The following is an 18,180-nucleotide window of genomic DNA, read 5'->3' as shown; positions in this document are numbered from 1 at the left end:
GGTTGTGCTGATGTCTACTCCTGACTCAGACAGGTCAGATCCAGTGTGAACTGACCTCATCTGCTTTTGGCATCCGTCTGAGTGAGGCACCTCTATCAGAGAGAAAGAAAGGGCAACCACGGTGGGCTGCGAGGATACTCAAAGAATTACATAACTTTTGTTTTGTTATGCAGCCACATCTTCCACCACCTGCTGTATGTTGTGTCTTCAGACCCATCCACTGAGAAGACTTTTTGACCAAATTGCTAAACATAGATGAAAGGAAAAACAACGGTCTATCTGCTATATAGCAACACATGGATTTCTTTCAGACCTTAGCACCATATTTGTGGAAAACCTTCTTCCATCAAGTAGTTTGACTTTGAGAATGCATCTGTTGATGTAAACAAACATGTATATTTGTTTCTTTTTTCCTATGTAGCCAAAGTGCATTGCAACAAGAACATGAGTTAAGGCTGACAGGTCAAATGTCATCCCCCTGGACTATTACATTGCACCTTATTTTAACAGTAGAGACATGGTGGATGATGTACTTTGCTCAGAAGGGACCACATGCAGGGAAAGAGTGGAGGCTGGCCTTGGTTTAGCATTACAAAACCCCACCTCTCTGTCCAGCCACGTTAAATAGTCAAACCTTGGCCCCAGTCTAACTGAAACCTCCAGATTCAGCTTCAAGCTCGTCACAAGAGTTCCACACTGCTAACAAAGTGGCACCACAATGAAAGGTAAGTGCACATATATTTGAACTTGGTGCGCTCTACAGCCGGAACAGTTTGGTGTGCAGAGACATCGGCTTCCAATTCAGGCGATATTGTTATCAGCCATCAAGTTTCCATGGCCTGCTACGATCCTCGTGTACATCTGTTGTACAGGAGACTCTGTCAACGCCAGCCTCCCCAATTACACCAGCCATGCCAGTGACTTGCCACCCTCTGAAGTGAAGATGGAGGAGAGGGGTCAGTGGAGCAATAAGCTGGAGTTCGTTCTGTCAGTCGCCGGCTCCATCATCGGCCTGGGCAACATGTGGCGGTTCCCTTATCTGTGCTACAAGAACGGGGGAGGTGAGTAGGAAGATGAGCTAAGTAGAGAAGATGAAGAGTGCTCCTCATTGCAGTTTTCCATCAACTAATTCATGCACGTCACTAATTTGTACAAAAGGTATGTTAAGCAAACACCTGAAGATCTTAGTATTATTCTGAAATTGATCACATTCTGAAATTGATCTCTGTTCACTAATGGACTTAATGAGAGACAAAACTTGTTATTACGAGTTGCAGACTTTATTCAAAGGTAAAATTTATACTTAAATTGATTTGATGAAAGAAGTAAAGACAGGTGCATTCAAAGTTTCTGAAAATCTGTTTGGAAAAACAGCTCTTCCTTCATTGGCTGCATGTTATGCTTGTATGACTGCTAAATTAGATACCCCCTTCTCTCTCTCTCGCCCTCCATGGGGTGGCGGGGTCAGAGTTCGGGAATGAGTGGGGTCAGACAGCTGTTGTTGCTCCTCGCTCACAGCAGCTGTTTCTGCAGAGAAGCAGAAAACTTGAACAAGCCACATGCCCTCGGCCTCTCTGCGGGCTTTCGTGATTTTATGTGGTCTCCTTTCCTTTTTTTTGTACTTTGTTCCAAATCACATTCAATATTTCTTGAAGGTGCAGACAGTAGAAATACATCGCATTTGAACAGAGTTACCCCAGCTGAAAGTATAAACTCTAACCCTTAATCATTTGCTCATTTTCAACTCAGGTGCATTCCTCATCCCTTACCTGATCTTCCTGTTTACTTGTGGTGTTCCCGTCTTCCTCCTGGAGGTAGCACTGGGCCAGTACACCAGTGAGGGAGGCATTACCTGCTGGAGGAAAATCAGTCCTTTGTTTGAAGGTAAGGAGGATTCAGGTAAATTCGGTTTTATCTATATAGTGCCGTATCAGAATAGGAATCTCCTGAAGGCACGTTGTATTGTAAAGTAAAGACCTGCCAGTATTAGAGAGAGACAACCCCCACTGATGCACAAACCTCCTATAAGAAAGCACTTGGTGATTGTGAGGAAGAAGAACTCCCTTTCAGCAGAACCAGGTTCAGGGAGGAGCAACTGTCTGCTGTTGCAGACAGCTGGGATGTGATAAGAAGAGAAAAGAGACATACATTCTTAGATTTTGACACAGAAGAGAGCAATCTGGAAAAAATAGCTTCATAGGGACTGAAAATGAAAATTGTCAGCGAATCACAGGAAGTCCCCCAGCAGCCTGAGCCTACAACGGCATAGCTAATAGATGTTTGAGGGTCACCTGATCCAGCCCTAAGTACAATATAAGCTTCATCAAAGAGGAAAGTTTTAAGCCTAATCTTAAAAGTAGAGAGGATATCTGCTTCCTGAACCCTGAAACTCTACCAATCACAAGTAAGCCTCCAGTCCAAACCAGCATGCTTTACTGGGATAATATGGGACTATGAGGTTTTTATGATATGATGGTGTCTGATCTTTCACGACTTTGTACGTGAAAAAGAAGGATTATAAATTCAGTCTCAAATTTAAGCGGGTGATCTCTCTTCTTCATCTCCATTATTATTCTCACTGTGGTGTTTTGGAAGATCAACATCAGCCCCAAGCATACATATTTTTTGATATTCAGAATATACTAATTATAAAGGTGAATATTGTTACATATATTTAAATATCATTTGTGCAGGTCTTGGCTATGGCACCCAAGTGATAGTGACTCTGCTGAACTTCTATTACATCATCGTTCTGGCTTGGGGGATTTTCTATCTGTCTTTCTCCTTCTCTTGGGACCTGCCTTGGTCTTCCTGCAACAATACGTGGAATACAGGTAACACAACAAAGCTTCTTGAATGTTTCCTCTTAGAATGTATTTTTCCCCTTCTTATAGTGCAATGATAAAAAAAAATTATGTGGTTTTTCCCCTACAGAAAACTGTGTGGAGTTTCAGAGGAGAAACACCTCAACTGACCAAATGATCAACCCGAACACCACCTCTCCTGTCATTGAGTTCTGGGAGTGAGTTATCGCACCCTTGATGAAAAGCAGATAGTGACTGAATGATTTAGATGATTTGTCACTGATGTGTTTTTTTCCCGTTTCAACAGGAGAAGAGCACTAAGGATTTCCCCAGGCATTGACCAAATGGGCTCGCTCAATGGGGACCTGGCCCTGTGTCTGTTCATCGCCTGGGTCATGTGCTACTTCTGCATCTGGAAGGGGGTGAAATCCACAGGAAAGGTGGGTGAGAGGGGGACTCAGAGGCAGCTCTGGGGTACGTGATGGATGTTATGTGGTGATTATTTTGGCATGTTTCCTGTTTGCACATATGCGTGTGTCGATATAGGTGGTCTACTTCACTGCGACCTTCCCCTACGTGATGCTCATTGTGCTGTTGATCAGAGGACTCACCCTTCCTGGCGCTGGAATCGGCATCCAGTTCTACCTTTACCCTGATTTGGGGCGATTGGCAGATCCACAGGTATGAAGATCATTTGCACAAAACTCCCTTAGACCAGTCACAAAATTTTCAAAGAGTGATGTGAACCAAGAGCAGGTACCCCATGGCTCTCGGTTGGGGGGAAACTTGTTTCTGCTGGGTCCATCTGCTCTCCATGAAAGAGACAGGGACCGCGGGGATTAAACGCAAGGTCAAAACACCACTGGGACTGTAAACAAAAGATCTACCAGGACTGAGCTGAAAGCAGACAGAAAAATCAGGCTTTTCCCCCTTTTTATGGAACAAGACCTTTTGAAGTGGCTTTTTAAGTTACCAAAAGAATCTTTGACTAAAATGTATGGGAGAAGAAGGATTTCTACAAGAATCTAGCTTATTTTGGGGCAAAGTAAGCAAACTTTTTAATTGTGTTTTTTCAGATTTACAGACCAAATCCAAAATAACTCCCCAAATAACTGCCCAATGGTGTTTCAAAACAGTTGCACGACAAGTGTTAGTTTTACATCACATGTTGAAATAGTGCAATATCATCTCAGTTTGCTATTTATGGAAGCATGGTTAATAAATGTTCAGCTAGAGCAAATCCAGTAACAGACATTTCACTTTTGCCCACCAGCGTTAGTCAGTGATGGCTGAATGTCTATGGAAAGATGTAGCACATGAATCCTCCTGGTCGCACAGCACTGCACTTGAAATCTCTATATCTCTATATTCATATCTCTCCTGTGTTAGGTGTGGATGGATGCTGGCACTCAGATCTTCTTCTCCTATGCCATCTGTCTGGGGTCGCTGACGGCTCTGGGCAGTTACAATAAATATAATAATAACTGCTATAGGTATGTACACAATGCAGTATCCATGTGCTTATTCAATTACACGCTTACATAGATTCAAGTCATTTCTCAAGATTATTTAAGCCAATAAGTTGCTCATTTTTGACATTTGTTTGTTTTTAGATTGTTTTAGTGCGAGTTGCCCAGTTTTAGAGATGTCTAAGTTATGAATACGATAAAATTACCTACTTTTGTTGCGCTCAAACACCGTTTGAGCCATTTCACATACAAACTAATTTCTTTCTGCTGTATACATTTGCCAAACAAAACATTGTACAGCTAGCAAACATTACCGCTACACTGAAGTTGTTGCACACTTCCATCTGCAGTGAAAAAAGTAAGTTCCCATGTGAAACTGATAAATAACTTTCCATGTTATGTGGCATTTTTAAAGCTAAAGTAAATATTTTTTGAGTTTATTCCGTAGAAAAAATACTGTTGTACTCAAAAATAAAGATAGACAAGTGTCTTATTATATCTTCCAAAAATGAAGGCATCCTCATTAATCCATTAAAAACACATAGGAGCCCTGTTTGGTGGAAGCCACCATATTTCCCTGTCAACTTAAATAGCTGAGATATTCACTTCTGTTTATCCAAATCACATTTTATGTAGGTGGCTAGAAAACAGCCACATACACAGCATGCCAAATAGCTCTTTCAAACTATATATGACAATTTAAGATTTGTACATGTATATGTTCATCATCTCCAGCATTACGGTCTCTCCTTGCTCTCATTCACAAATCATCCTTTTCCTCCTCTGCAGTCAGGGCTCTAACAAACAAAAACATGTATAAACATGCATATTTATTCTTGATATTTCCTCAATTACTTATTGTCAGCAGCTTAAACATGTGACCCTCTTATCTCCAGACAGCTGACAACAAGCCAACTAAACAGCAAAAACAGCTAGTTGTAAGCTAACATCATGCCCGCTAATGCTAGGTTCCAGCATCCTCAAAATCGCACTTTGCCTCTAATAAACACTTTGATTACATTTTCACATAGTATTTTTTAATTTTATTTTCTATTTTATACAATGTTAGATTCACTTCAAAGAAAGTTTTACTCATGCTGGCTAACAGAGGCTAACAGCAGCTCACAGTGGCAAAAACAGCAGTGCTTACTAACGGAAAAGTTCAAGATATCCCCAACAACTCACCTCACTATCACTGTCATCGGACAGAAGGGAGCATGGCTGGCTCAAATCATATCACATTCCCTGCACAAAGTTTTACAGCCCCGGACCCTGCCACCAGAATAGATAAGTCAAGTACCATAGCAGACCTCATCAAAAGATTGATATAATAATAAAATAATAAAAATTTTAGAGTGAATTTTGCCTTTAAATAGTCTAAAGTTTCTTTTTAAGATTAGATTTGAAGTAATTCTTAATATTTAGAAGAAGAAGCTGCTCCCTTATTCACAAGGGGTCGCCAAGGTGGGTAGACTCGATTAAAATCACTAACTCAAGCATCATCATCATCACCACGATGTGAGCGATTGCAGCTCAAGAGTTGGCAGTTCGTCTTGTAATCGGAAGGTTGCCGGTTTGAGCCCCGGCTCGGACAGTCTCAGTCGTTGTGTCCTTGGGCAAGACACTTCACCCGTTGCCTACTGGTGGTGGTCAGAGGGCCCGGTGGCGCCAGTGTCCGGCAGCCTCGCCTCTGTCAGTGCGCCCCAGGGTGGCTGTGGCTACAATGTAGCTTGCCATCACCAGTGTGTGAATGTATGTGTGAATGGGTGGATGACTGAACGTGTAAAGCGCTTTGGAGTCCTTAGGGACTAAGTAAAGCGCTATACAAATACAGGCCATTTTACCATTTACCATCACCTCTTACTTTATAATAGCCTTTCTGAATCTGATGCTTAATTGCACCGTAAAACGACACTTAACATATTGTTGCAGAGACTGCATGGCGCTGTGCTTTCTGAACAGTGGCACCAGCTTCGTGGCAGGCTTTGCGATCTTCTCCATCCTGGGTTTCATGTCTTATGAGCAAAATGTTCCCATTTCTGAAGTGGCAGAATCTGGTGAGACCTGATATCAAGCAAAGTAGCAGTAATCCCATGGTGACACTAATTTCTTTTCATACTTAGGCTGGTTTGTGTTTGTTCAGTTTAAGTTGTTTGCTTTTGTCTCTGCACAGGCCCTGGCCTGGCATTCATAGCTTACCCTCGTGCTGTGTCCATGATGCCCTTGTCTCCCTTGTGGGCGGCCCTCTTCTTCATCATGATTGTTTTTCTAGGGCTGGACAGTCAGGTACAAAGCTGTGCACTATTTTCAGATAACACGCTCCACCATTTTGATGGTTTTTCTTTTTCATGATTGCTTTAATGATGATTGCATTCCTATTAATGACTTTTTCCCCTCTCCTACATCAGTTTGTGTGCGTGGAGAGCCTTGTGACGGCCATCGTCGACATGTACCCAGCCGTGTTCCGTCGAAAGTACCGCCGGGAGCTCTTCCTGTTAGCCGTGGTCCTGGTCTCCTTCCTCATGGGCCTCGTCATGCTTATGGAGGTAGGGGTCATACTCTTGAATTATAAACACACAGATTCACACAGCTCAACAAAGATCAACAAGTACAGAAGTAAAATGGGCCTGCAGTGTGTAGTAAATGATTTCATACGAGTGTCTTTAAATCATTCATTTTTAAAAGCTGTGGTGTCATCCCTTGTTTCCTAACAGGAATGAATGCCTTTAGCAGCAGTTTGCTTGATCATGTGACGTTAAAGCTATTGCCTTCATACGCACACATACTCTCAACAAATCGGGCTGTTGCTGGGGTGGAGGGATGCTTTGTTCTGATTAAATAAACTCTTACTAGAATCCAACGTAGTTGACGTGGTTTCACCTCTGCACAGCTGGAAGCATGAATGCTCTGTAGAGGTGTCAACAAGTCCTCAGTTTGTAAGTACAAGCGCGTCAATGGTTTTGTGCGACCCTTCTCAGGTAAGTGACAAGCATTGTTATGCAATGCTCCCAATTTTAGGATGAGGGCTGAAATAGTCAACTTTGGGGCTTCAAGGTTTCAAGGTCTTTGTATAATAACAGTATTATAGTATAATAACAATATTTTACTGTACAGTTTTCAAGCTACCATTCATTTTTAGTTAAAGGAGACCTATTATGCCCATTTCCAGGTCTCAGTTTTTATTTTTGGACCTTATTAGAATAGTTTTGCAATAAGCCATCCTAACCTTAAACCCTTTAAACCAGCTTTCTTCTGATTGGCTGCCCCTCGTAAAAAGACAAAAACAAAGGGGGTTTGCAGGTGTGTGCAGCAAAAGCTATGTGCCTAAGATGACCATATTAGGGATATCTCCTTTCAGTGACTTCATACGGAGCCAAGAGTAGAAAAAAACTGTCTAAAACTGTAACTGTAAACTATATTTGAATGATTATACCTCTTTGGTTTCTATCTGTCTAGGGGGGCATGTATGTCTTTCAGCTCTTTGATTACTACGCAGCCAGTGGCATGTGTCTTCTCTTCATGTCCATCTTTGAGACAGTTTGCATTGCGTGGGTTTATGGTAAGCAAACAGAACTGCATGTAAGATTACAGCACAAGCTTTGACGAGTAATTCTGAGTGTTCACCCAAGTTACTAGCAGACACCCAGCTGGGAGTTACATTGTGCCACGATGACATGTGTCTAAATCGTGTTTTTCCAGGCGCTGATCGCTTTTACGATAACATTGAGGATATGATTGGTTACCGGCCAGGACCGTATATCAAGTGCTGTTGGTTGTTCTTCTCCCCTGCCACATGCATTGTGAGTCTCAGTAAAATAGATAAAGTTCCCAAAATGACAATAAATGTTCTATTAGCGAAAAAAAAAAAGAGGAAATAAAGCAGGTTTTTGATCCTCACTAATTGCCGTACCCTGTTACCTTGTCTCTGCAGGGCACCTTTGCATTCTCCCTCATTAAATACACTCCTCTGAAGTACAACAATGAGTATGTGTACCCGTGGTGGGGATATGTGATCGGCTGGCTGCTTGCTCTCTCCTCCATGGTCTGCATCCCACTGTGGATGGTGTATAAGATCAGCACCACCCAGGGGACACTCAGAGAGGTATGCTGATCATCCTGTCAGTGGAAAACATGCGCCCAACTCGTGTGCTCCCGATTTTAATCTTTGTTTGCTCATTCACAGCGCATCCAGTTGCTCATCAGACCATCTGACGACTTACCTAAAACCAAGAGGGAGCAGGAGAGGTTACTGGCTATCTTTGCTCCAGAGGTAGACACCACCAAGACTACAAATGGCTACTTCCCGGTCTCCGAGGCAGACTCCAACTTGTGAGGCTTCAGTGGTCTGTGGGATCCACTGACTTTAATACATAACATACATGGTGGACTCAGGCGAAAGTAGTGGCATGACGATTTTTGAGTGATAAAATAGGGCAGAAGAAATTAAAAAAGTAGCCTGCCATTTGAATTAAGAACTTTCAGAGTGGAAAGGAGAGTTTTTCAGGGACAAAAGTAATTTAGACAAACTTGTTCTTGAGTCTGGGAATCCATCGGTAAAGTTTATAAGTAACCCAAGAAAAGCAAAGTCATGGGAGGAACAGCTGAATCATTGGATGTTCCATAACACTTAGAGAGCAACTTCTTAATGCTCCTTTATGTATCTGACAACACTGCATGGCTGTTTTGTCATATTTGTATCATATTGTTATGTTGTGATAAATAACTGCAGAGGTTTTCCTTTTGTATTTAGGGAAAATGAGATTATGCTTAACAGTAGACATAATAGGATGCAGAATAAATACTTGGAAATGCAGAATACTGATATGGACTAATATGGTATATAAACTGTAGTTTCATTTTTTGTACTGTAACGTATAATGACTGTACAAAGAAACATTACTGTTGTAAGTGCGGATTGAAAAATAAACTTTGTAAGTTGTCCTGAACCATTTTTTCTTTGCTCTCCGAGGGGAACTTCCTAAAGTCTGAAAAAATAATCCAGATTCGGGGATGTGGATGTTAAGCATGGAAGCTTTAAGGGGGGGAAAAAAGAGTCGCATAGTCTTTTTCACAGCAGCCATTGTTCTTTTCTGCTTAGGCACAGACCTTTAACTAATGTGATCAGTAACGCCTGTGTTTACCTGCTATTTAAATGGAAACTCTGGTGGATTAAACACACTATTATCTTACTCAGGCTTACACCTATAGTACCTCATTCCTTGTGTACACTGGCTTGTAATACAACTGGATTTAAAACAGGTTGGTGCTTGTAGGTGAACACTTGTGACAATAGCACTAAAGGAGTGCAAACTTCTACTTCAAAGCTCACCTAAATGCTTGCTGGGTTCATTTCTCTAAAACATGTTATTCAAGTTGGAACCTGCAGCAAAACACCACTCTTTGTCAGGTTTAAACCACAGACTATATATAAACGTAGGATGTAGTTACTGCTGAAAAAGTGAAGCCACTGTGAAAGTGCCTTACAGCTGCATTGGTTTTCATAGCTAGCAAGAGAGAGCAATAGTCACTGCTAAATACAACATGAAGTTCATTTTGAAAATTATGCTATTTTCAATTATATAATTATATAATAAGTTTTTAGTGTCTGTTGTCTGGTTTAACAAAACTTGATGGAGTTGAGTAACACCAAAGGTATGTTTCAATCCACACACTTGTGTACAATCTTTATATTAGAAAATGAATAAATACAAATGAATACATTTGGCTGATACAAAGGGACATGTCACATGTGCATGTTGGGTTTTGAGACTCTTCAACTTTAACTTTGTACAAATCCACAAATGCATGCAGCATTCAAGTGCTAGTGGAAAACTGGAGCATCTGGGCTTCCTGTGTCTTTTGAACATGCACCTGCTGCTACAAATGTAACTTTAAAAAAAGAAAATCAGTCCGTAACAATCAAAAGTCTCCAATTTTATGAAAATGGAGAACAAATCACCAACAAATCACATCAGGATTTTACTGATATGTTTTTTTTTCTTCATAAAATCATGTTCTATAAAGTGATAAAGTATAACATCTGCGGACTTTGCAAGTGCTTAGCTTGTATAAAGTATGCTATTAAAGGTACCCGTTTAGTTTCAGTTACTTTCCAGAGTTGGATTATTGTTTACAGTTAGTTTTTAAAAAAATATATTGTTATTGCTTTATTAATATTGACTGGTTTCTGTCTTAGTTATTATTATTATTATATGAGCAGTATTTGGCAAAGGTAAAATTTCAGAAGTTCATAATCTTCTATTACAGTGGAACTATTTGACTTGCAGTCATGTAGAAATCCCAGTCTCAGTGAACATGTGCACCACTGTGTCACGATGTTGAGTGTGTTATCAAGGTACACCTGAGTAGCTATTGCAGGAGTAGGTTTGTAGATTGATCAATAGCTCGAGAGATACTTTATTTTATAGTCCTTTGCAGGAAATTATTGTTATGGCAGTTAAACACAGACATAACATGGCACAGCCCAGCAAAACAATATTAATTCATAATAAAATGAAAAATATATAAATAAATAAAACAGCTATGTGCAAATATGCAAACGTGGATACAATCATATTATTTTTATTATTGTACATTGAAAGAATATGAGCTTTCAATATTCATTCAGATTTTTCTTTTGTCATTTGTCAGCTTTTCTAATGTACATTTTAAAGATATTCAACTACTTTAGAGCTTTGAAAACTCAAATCATTGAGCTTTCAGCATTCAGACCACATTTTCTTCAGGAACTGCATTCACTTGTTAATTGTTTTCCTTTTCCAGGTGTAGGATATGTTATAGTGTGAGGTAACTGGCAGTTCATAAAACTCTGCTTTCACAGTACTTTTCCCAAAATTGCAATATTATAGATGGTTCAACGTTCAGATTCTTTATATTGGGATTTTCTCTTCTACAGTGTTCACGGAGTGTTAAAAAGTGTCACTTGTGTTGTTTCCCCTCATTGCTGGTCTTTATTTTTAAAGGCACAGTTTCTTTCTCAGCTGTAAACCCGTGCATCCACAATGATGGAGCACTTTTGAAACATTTTCTAGAATAATTTTGCCACTGGGTGTCACGCTTCCCCTGTGATGATTGGCTGCAGCAGCGGCGTCGCTCTCTACGTGCCTCTATGACGCGCCGCTTTTTTTCCCACCATGCACCGGGGAATGTCTAAGGAAAGATGGCGGAAGGAGGAGCGGCTGATCTGGATACCCAAAGAGGAGAGGTCGCGACACTGTTGAAAACACAACTAAGAAAGGGAGACACTTGGTAAGAATTGACTGTGATCTTTTCAAGGGCACTGCGTGGCTCTGGGCTGGGTCTGCTGAGGCTGTCAACCCCACGGAGGATGTGAAATCCAGACGGCCGGGCCGTGTTGACAGTGAGCTCCGAGCTAGCTAACGGCTGCCTGTCAGCTTCATGTGTCAGCTTGGCAGGCTAGCGCTGGTTGAGCTCACGCTAAGACTCAAAACAGTTAAACTAAATTTAAATGTTGTATTTTGGTGTTTATATCCTTCACTTCCAAAAAACGGTGTCACATATTTTCTGTGGATGTGTAAGGCTACATGCCGTTTGAGTGATACAGATAGTTATCAGGCTATCAGCTAATTGGCTAGCTTGCCGATGATCCAAGCGGTTTGCCTGTCAGTGGGTTCATCCGCCGACTTCAGCAGGGCGGAGTCGGAAAAAAACACCTGTCAAAATCACAGAGCCAGCTGGCTAGGCTTGTAGCAATTTGAACTCAACACGGCGGCTAAAAGCTACTGTTACAACTGTCAGTCTGTGTAATGTATGCCTCCCAAAACCAGATTTGTTTCGGGTACTCACTGCAAGGTAGCCCCAAGGTAACCTGGTTTATAGCCCAATACTTTAATGCAACCCACCACCCCTTTTATTTAACTCTTGACTTTCACATCTTGCTTTTAGTAGAGATGTTGTAATCTTGATTGCTTTCTCTGCAGGTACCTAGTGGACAGTCACTGGTTCAAACAGTGGAAGAAATATGTGGGATTTGACAGCTGGGACAAATACCAGATGGGAGACCAGAATGTCTACCCAGGACCGGTTGATAACTCTGGTCTTCTCAAAGGTAAGTCCAGTAATAGTCCATCTCTTTAGATCTCTATTTTATCCCTTCTAAAAGTATATGATAAATGTATGGGAAAGCAGTTTTTGGTAGGTTAGCTTTATGGACAAGTGACATACACGCACACAAAAAACATTGTCTACTAACCAGAGAGTAGCCTTTCTTTAGAGTGGGGTCATAGAAAGCTCTCCAGCTCACCTTGTTCTTTGTGTGTTATCAATAGTGTAAGTGTTGACCCACAGAATGTGCACAAGAGAACGTGCTTTCTCTTGTTTAACTGCATGTGAATGACCATCCCTCCCTCTAGATGGGGATGTGCTCGCCATCAAGGAACACCTCATTGATGAGCTGGACTACATTCTGGTCCCAACAGAAGGCTGGAATAAGCTCGTCAGCTGGTATGGACTCACAGAGGGTCAGGAGCCAATCGCTCGCAAGGTAAGGGTTCAGTTATTAGCATAAGATTATGAATGGATTTTTTTACATGTTGTTCTGCTGCCAGTTCAGATGGTTTTCTCAGATACAGAATCAGTAGATTTAATGTGCAGTGTGACTTGTGTTGGGGTAAAAGGGAGAACATTGTGCTAATAAGGCTGTTTGAGAAAATGAGACACGCAGCACTTTTGGAAAAGGAAACTTGAACTTGGGTCACTGTTGCTGAACAGTGATAGTGAAAGGCTCTATGATGACAGATATTTAACAAAAAGAACTGCAAAGAATAGTTAACCATTACATTCATTTTTGATATAATTTGGTTGGTCAGGTAGATTTACACAGATTTACTCTGTGTACACTACACAGAATCTCAGAAATAATAGTGAAAGACTGGGTGTTTACTTATCACAAAGAAATTTAAAAAAAAAATAAAGCTGCCTTTCATTCATTTCTTTTATGAATGAAACGCAGTATGTGTGCTTATCTATTTCCATATTAGCATAAGAGTATGTGAGGTTTGCTGGAGTAAAAAAAATGAAGAATTCCTATATGTTTGTGATTACAGTTGAATACTGTGTGATGGCACTTTTGCTATCAAAGCAACTCTTAAAATCTCGCTAGTCATGGCATCATGGCTGCTGGAAGCACTTCCTCTTCCCTCTCCATATCTATCAGTCTGTCTCTCGTCTCCCCCCCTACATTGACCCTCCTCTTTTGCCATGTATGTCATGCGGCGTATCGGGTAGCTGCAAGGTTTCTATTTTCAGGCAACGTTCTGGATGACTGAAAAGCTACATGGAGCGATCTGCGAGACACAACATGAAGGAGGTTTTCTTCTTCTTTTTACCCTATTGTTTCTATATTGTCAACTTGAGGGTGGGGGGTATGCTGGGGGGAACTGTAGGATTGTAGTCATTGGTATGACACTGTGGCTCCTTCCGCTTTCCACTTGTGGTTTGATTGCCAACAATGGTGGAGAGCTCCTGCGTCCTTGTTTTCCAAGCGGAGGAATGCCAGCTGAGGTCACACTGAGAGAAGCAGCGCGAAAGCTTTTCAAAGGAGTGTGAGGAGAGGCAAACCAGTATAGGAGAAGCGGCGTGGGTGGCCTAAATGGTTTTGGCTCGGCTTTGATTTGAGAAACTGTGTCAGAGCTTGGTGGTGAGTTGGACGTTGACTGAGCTCACAGACAGATGGGTGGTGCGCTGAGGTGTACTAGCCCACCAAGAGCCTTGAGTAGGGGAGGGTTGTGGTGCTGAGAGAATCTAAGCTGTGTGTGAAGGACTTTTGCAGTTTAGTAGCGTCAGTGTCTGTGTGTTGGAGGGGCTCAGGGGTGAAATAAATAGGCTGGGACCCCTCAGCTGTTTCCACGAGGTGCTGCTAATTTAGGCACTTCACTCTGACTGTGAAGTATCAGGACTCCAGATGAGTAGAGACCAGCGCAGCAGAGCTTAGTGTGCTTTGTTATCCATTTTGTTAAACTTTTTCTAGCACATTAAACTTAGGAGTTTGCTTTCAGTCTTGCAGGAATTTGATGAAAAGGAGATAAGAGTTGCATCATGATTATTTTTGCCAGGTTGGTGTCACAGTTTCTTTTTGGGTGCCTAAACTTCTGTCAAAGCTAAGCTCAGCCATGATAACAATTGGACAAACATCTTACAGTCAAAGGCTTCTGCTGGAACAACTCAGCCAAACTTGCCTCTATGTTGGAATCTTAAACATTTAGTTTTTCATGTTTTACTTCTGTCTGTTCAGCCTGACTTGTTACTGTTGTCTGTCGTGTAATGTAGTGCTACATTCCTGTTTGCTGATTAGTGGACGGTCAGATTGTGAGATTTTTACACAGTTAAATTGATGTTCCAGGGTATTTTTCCTTGCAAGGCCGTTGTAAGTGCAAACGTTAGACTTCTCTAAGGCAATCATTTCTGAGTTATCTACACAGTTCTTTTACATTGATTGATCTTTTTGTGTGGGACAGCCGAAAATCATACAGTATGCACCCATCTTAAGGGTTACTCATGAATTAGGGCCGTGTCCCTCATTCATTGCGTAATAATTTAACATTAGATAATCATGGTTTAAAGCAGTAAATTGATTATCATCCTCTTTTTGCAGGTGGTTGAACAGGGTATGTTTGTGAAGCACTGCAAGGTAGAGGTGTACCTGACCGAGCTGAAGCTCTGTGAAGACAGCAATATGGACAATGTGATCACCAAACGCTTCAGTAAAGCTGACACAATAGGTAGGCACTGCCTAAGCAGTAGTAAGCACTGGTTTCAGCAGAATTCCAAGGTTATAGGATCTCAGTTCACATTTCACACTAATTATATATAAATACATTTACTGTTTGTGGTATTTGTGTTTAAATTAATAGTTTTTCCAACTACTGTTGCCACATGATGATTTATTTCCCCTTTTTGCTGCAGGGAAAACAAAGAAATCTTGTACATAAAACTAAGTGTTTTTTTTGTTTTGTTGTTGTTTGTTTTTTGTAAGTATTATGCAGTTGTGACACAACAGATACACACTAGTAAATGCCATATTGTTTGCCAGTGTATGGATACTAGCTATTGTATCCTTGCATTGAAACATGAAGTAAAAACTGTTGTTTTGTTTCTGTTGTTGTTTATAATTCAGCAGGCTGTGCCCCCCAGCCAGAGCTAAAGAAAATAAAATGGAAATAAAATAAATTTTACGTGTTTTCAAAATGATTTACTCAAGCGTGATTGACATTTTTGTTTATTGAGTTAGATAACAGTAAAGTGCGAAGATTAAAAATACAGACTTGTGTTTATGTGCATGGTCACCCCACAAATTCTCATTCTGAGCCAGGAAAACATTCTTGGAAGTACAAATGATATACAACATGGGTCTAAATATACCCTTGGGATTTCAGATATTAGAATCACCTCCTGCGTGCATTCAAACACATGAACTTTACACTCTGCTCATGTTGTTTTTGAGTAATTGTGTTTAAGTAAATATTTACTTTATTCTGTGAGTGTAATGCCTTCTTTTTTTCTTTTTTTTTTTTTTTAAACAGCACAGTGTTAACTGCATCTTTTTGCTAATATGTTTGTAGATATGATTGAGAAGGAAATGAGGAAGCTGTTCAGCATCCCTGATGAGAAGGAGACCAGGCTGTGGAACAGGTACATGAGCAACACCTTTGAGCCTCTCAACAAACCTGACAGCACCATCCAAGATGCCGGCCTCTACCAAGGACAGGTTTGAACTTTTCCACTCTTCTCTCAAATTCTCACTATGTGAGAAGAATTTTAAACTCTGGAGGGTTCATTTTCTCAAGAGAGGCAAGATATTTCAGAAAATTGTCAGATGTGTAAGAATATGGCTTGCTCTATAGACCGTCATTCCTGAGCTCAGTAAAAGATGTTCTAGCTTCAGTTAGAAATGGTTTCCCTCGTATTGTTTGGCAGATGTACTTTTTCAGGTCATATCAGAAAACTTGTCTTTTCTTGATCTACTTGGAATCTGTATCCAAGAGGTTATTTTTGTTGATCAATCAAAATATCTGTAGGCGGTGGTTCTTTTTCTTTTTATCTCTGCTCCTCCTATCTAAAATTAAAATAAACAGCTATTGCAGATACTGGAAAACCCCAAGATTGTGTTGTTTAGCCTTTTTCTAGCTGTTGCAAGAAAAAGGCCTGTAAGTCAGATCACTTGAACTGCTGAAATTAAGATTTGACTTTAAAGACTTTATAGTAAAGCTAGTTTAAGGCCGGCTCATGAGCTACTCAGAATTTTTGCGCATAGAACCTGACATCAAACTGACTGCGGACTTTACATATTCATTAATTTAAACATGTGGCTGCAGTGACTCAGCAGGCTGCACATCACAGGGTTGTCCCACTTACCTGCTGCTGCTTCAATCACATTAACCTAGTAACGGTATTCAATGTTTCCCACTGATAGGCATGACTTGGAGAGGCTGGATGGGTATAATAAGAGTATGCTTGAAGACTTAAGTATTTCAGTTTTTATATAAGAATGATGTTATCTGCAATCATGTCACCAGTTATTTTGAAAACTCGGTCTACCAAGTCCATTCCTTCAAGTCTTTTCTACCATGTCCCTTTGGTGTGGTGGACCATTCTGCCCACTCTGAAGAATCTAGTGTGCTGGGTGGCCAAATGCCCTCCAGTCCCCTTGTACTGGATTGAATCTGGCAACAGCAGTCACTGTTCTGCTGTTTTGGAATTAAAACCTGCAGCAAGTGGAGAACTGCTTTATTTGTTGCTACAGTAAACTCATCAACGCTGCAGAACAAAACAAGGACCTCCGTTGACAACTTGGGTCCATGACGCCAGAGTTGGAGTCCGTCTGTGGGACGAACCTGGTGACATTTCTCTACATATTTAGAGACACCTTGTCTACAATATCTTTTACTTTTTCTAAAGTGCGGGTGTGCCTTCTTCTGCATAGTCATGAGCATACACACCAGTACTCCACCCTGCTGCCACAAATGGATTCTAAAGCTGGCACATATAAAATATAATAGCTACTTTCAGCAGATGCTTTGTCACAAGGATTCACCACAGGGGTAGCTCCACGTATTCCATTAGGAAGAATTTTACTCCGAATGACGCTAAAGGGATTTGTGTGAGATCAAATCGGGGATCTTTGACTTGTTGGGAAGATAAATTTGGATAAAGCAAGCCAATAACACTTGGACACAGAGTAGAATTTCAAACGTTTGGTGTGTCTAAAGTAGTGGAAGCAGATGGATCCCTCTTTTTTTTCTTGCCTTCTCCCGCAGGTTCTGGTAATAGAGCAGAAGAACGAGGATGGCACATGGCCCCGAGGCTCCACGGCACCCAAGTGAGTGAATGACACACTGCCTGGCTTACATTTCTTTGGCTTTAATGAGTTGTACCACAGTAATGGAATCAGATTCCTACTTTGTACTCAAACACTACTGTCACTTTACTAAAAGATACACGTAAGCAAAGTATTATTGAATGGCAGATGACTTGTATGTAGTCAGTTTGAAGAAAAAGAGTAATGTGATGAGACACCGTGTCAGATTTCCTGCTGTGGGGATCTCCCCCATCGATTTTGCCATTATCTTCCACTCTGGAAAACCTGCAGAATTAAAAGTGTATTGGTTTTAAAGTTTCCCTGCTACATCACTGCAGCGCTGCATCATCGTCAGAGATTTCCTCCCCTTGTGACTTTGCCTGAGTTTCCTTCTTTTTTTGCTCGACCTTTTGTTGCTGACATATCACTCCGTTTATTTTGTTTCATCGCTGTTTAATTTTAATTTGATCGGCACTCAGCTTTCTGAAACGGCTCCTTATTTTCCACTCTAATTCATGATCTATTCTTTATCTTTTGAAGGTCATCTGGTGCTTCCAATCTCTCTGCTTTG

The 18,180-nt window shown here is 40.9% G+C and overlaps 2 protein-coding genes across 7 annotated transcripts in view; both read left to right on the top strand.

The window, feature by feature from the left end:
- Window positions 1–560: 560 nt before the first annotated feature.
- On the top strand, window positions 561–9,219 carry LOC100701911 (sodium- and chloride-dependent GABA transporter 2). The gene is made up of 15 exons (XM_003445065.5): window positions 561–725; window positions 873–1,061; window positions 1,750–1,884; window positions 2,694–2,834; window positions 2,935–3,022; window positions 3,112–3,244; window positions 3,351–3,485; window positions 4,194–4,297; window positions 6,206–6,330; window positions 6,447–6,559; window positions 6,682–6,819; window positions 7,730–7,832; window positions 7,973–8,073; window positions 8,205–8,375; window positions 8,457–9,219. Exons 1-15 carry the CDS (start codon window positions 719–721, stop codon window positions 8,604–8,606), a joined length of 1,833 nt encoding a protein of 610 aa, XP_003445113.1. The 5' UTR covers window positions 561–718; the 3' UTR covers window positions 8,607–9,219.
- Window positions 9,220–11,414: 2,195 nt separating this feature from the next.
- usp15 (ubiquitin specific peptidase 15) overlaps window positions 11,415–18,180 on the top strand; it is a 25,913-nt gene continuing 19,147 nt past the window's right edge. For 4 of the 6 annotated variants that reach the window (XR_003214531.1, XM_005451730.4, XM_019347079.2 and 1 more), the window contains exons 1-7: window positions 11,415–11,542; window positions 12,235–12,362; window positions 12,667–12,797; window positions 14,907–15,033; window positions 15,874–16,019; window positions 17,569–17,630; window positions 18,150–18,180. The exon at window positions 18,150–18,180 is cut by the window's right edge and continues 59 nt beyond it. Coding sequence is in view for 5 of the 6 variants with exons in the window: in XM_005451730.4 (XP_005451787.3) it covers window positions 11,454–11,542; window positions 12,235–12,362; window positions 12,667–12,797; window positions 14,907–15,033; window positions 15,874–16,019; window positions 17,569–17,630; window positions 18,150–18,180 (714 nt within the window). In the remaining variant the exon portion in view is untranslated. Of the gene's footprint in view, window positions 11,543–12,234; window positions 12,363–12,666; window positions 12,798–13,530; window positions 13,623–14,906; window positions 15,034–15,873; window positions 16,020–17,568; window positions 17,631–18,149 lie in introns of those variants that run through there. The other 2 variants (XM_019347077.2, XM_019347078.2) reach the window with 2 other exon arrangements.

Source organism: Oreochromis niloticus, linkage group LG17 (assembly GCF_001858045.2).
Source record: "Oreochromis niloticus isolate F11D_XX linkage group LG17, O_niloticus_UMD_NMBU, whole genome shotgun sequence".
Lineage (NCBI taxonomy): Eukaryota > Metazoa > Chordata > Actinopteri > Cichliformes > Cichlidae > Oreochromis > Oreochromis niloticus.
Note: the sequence above shows the minus strand (reverse complement) of the source record. Positions and strands in the feature narration are given on the sequence as shown.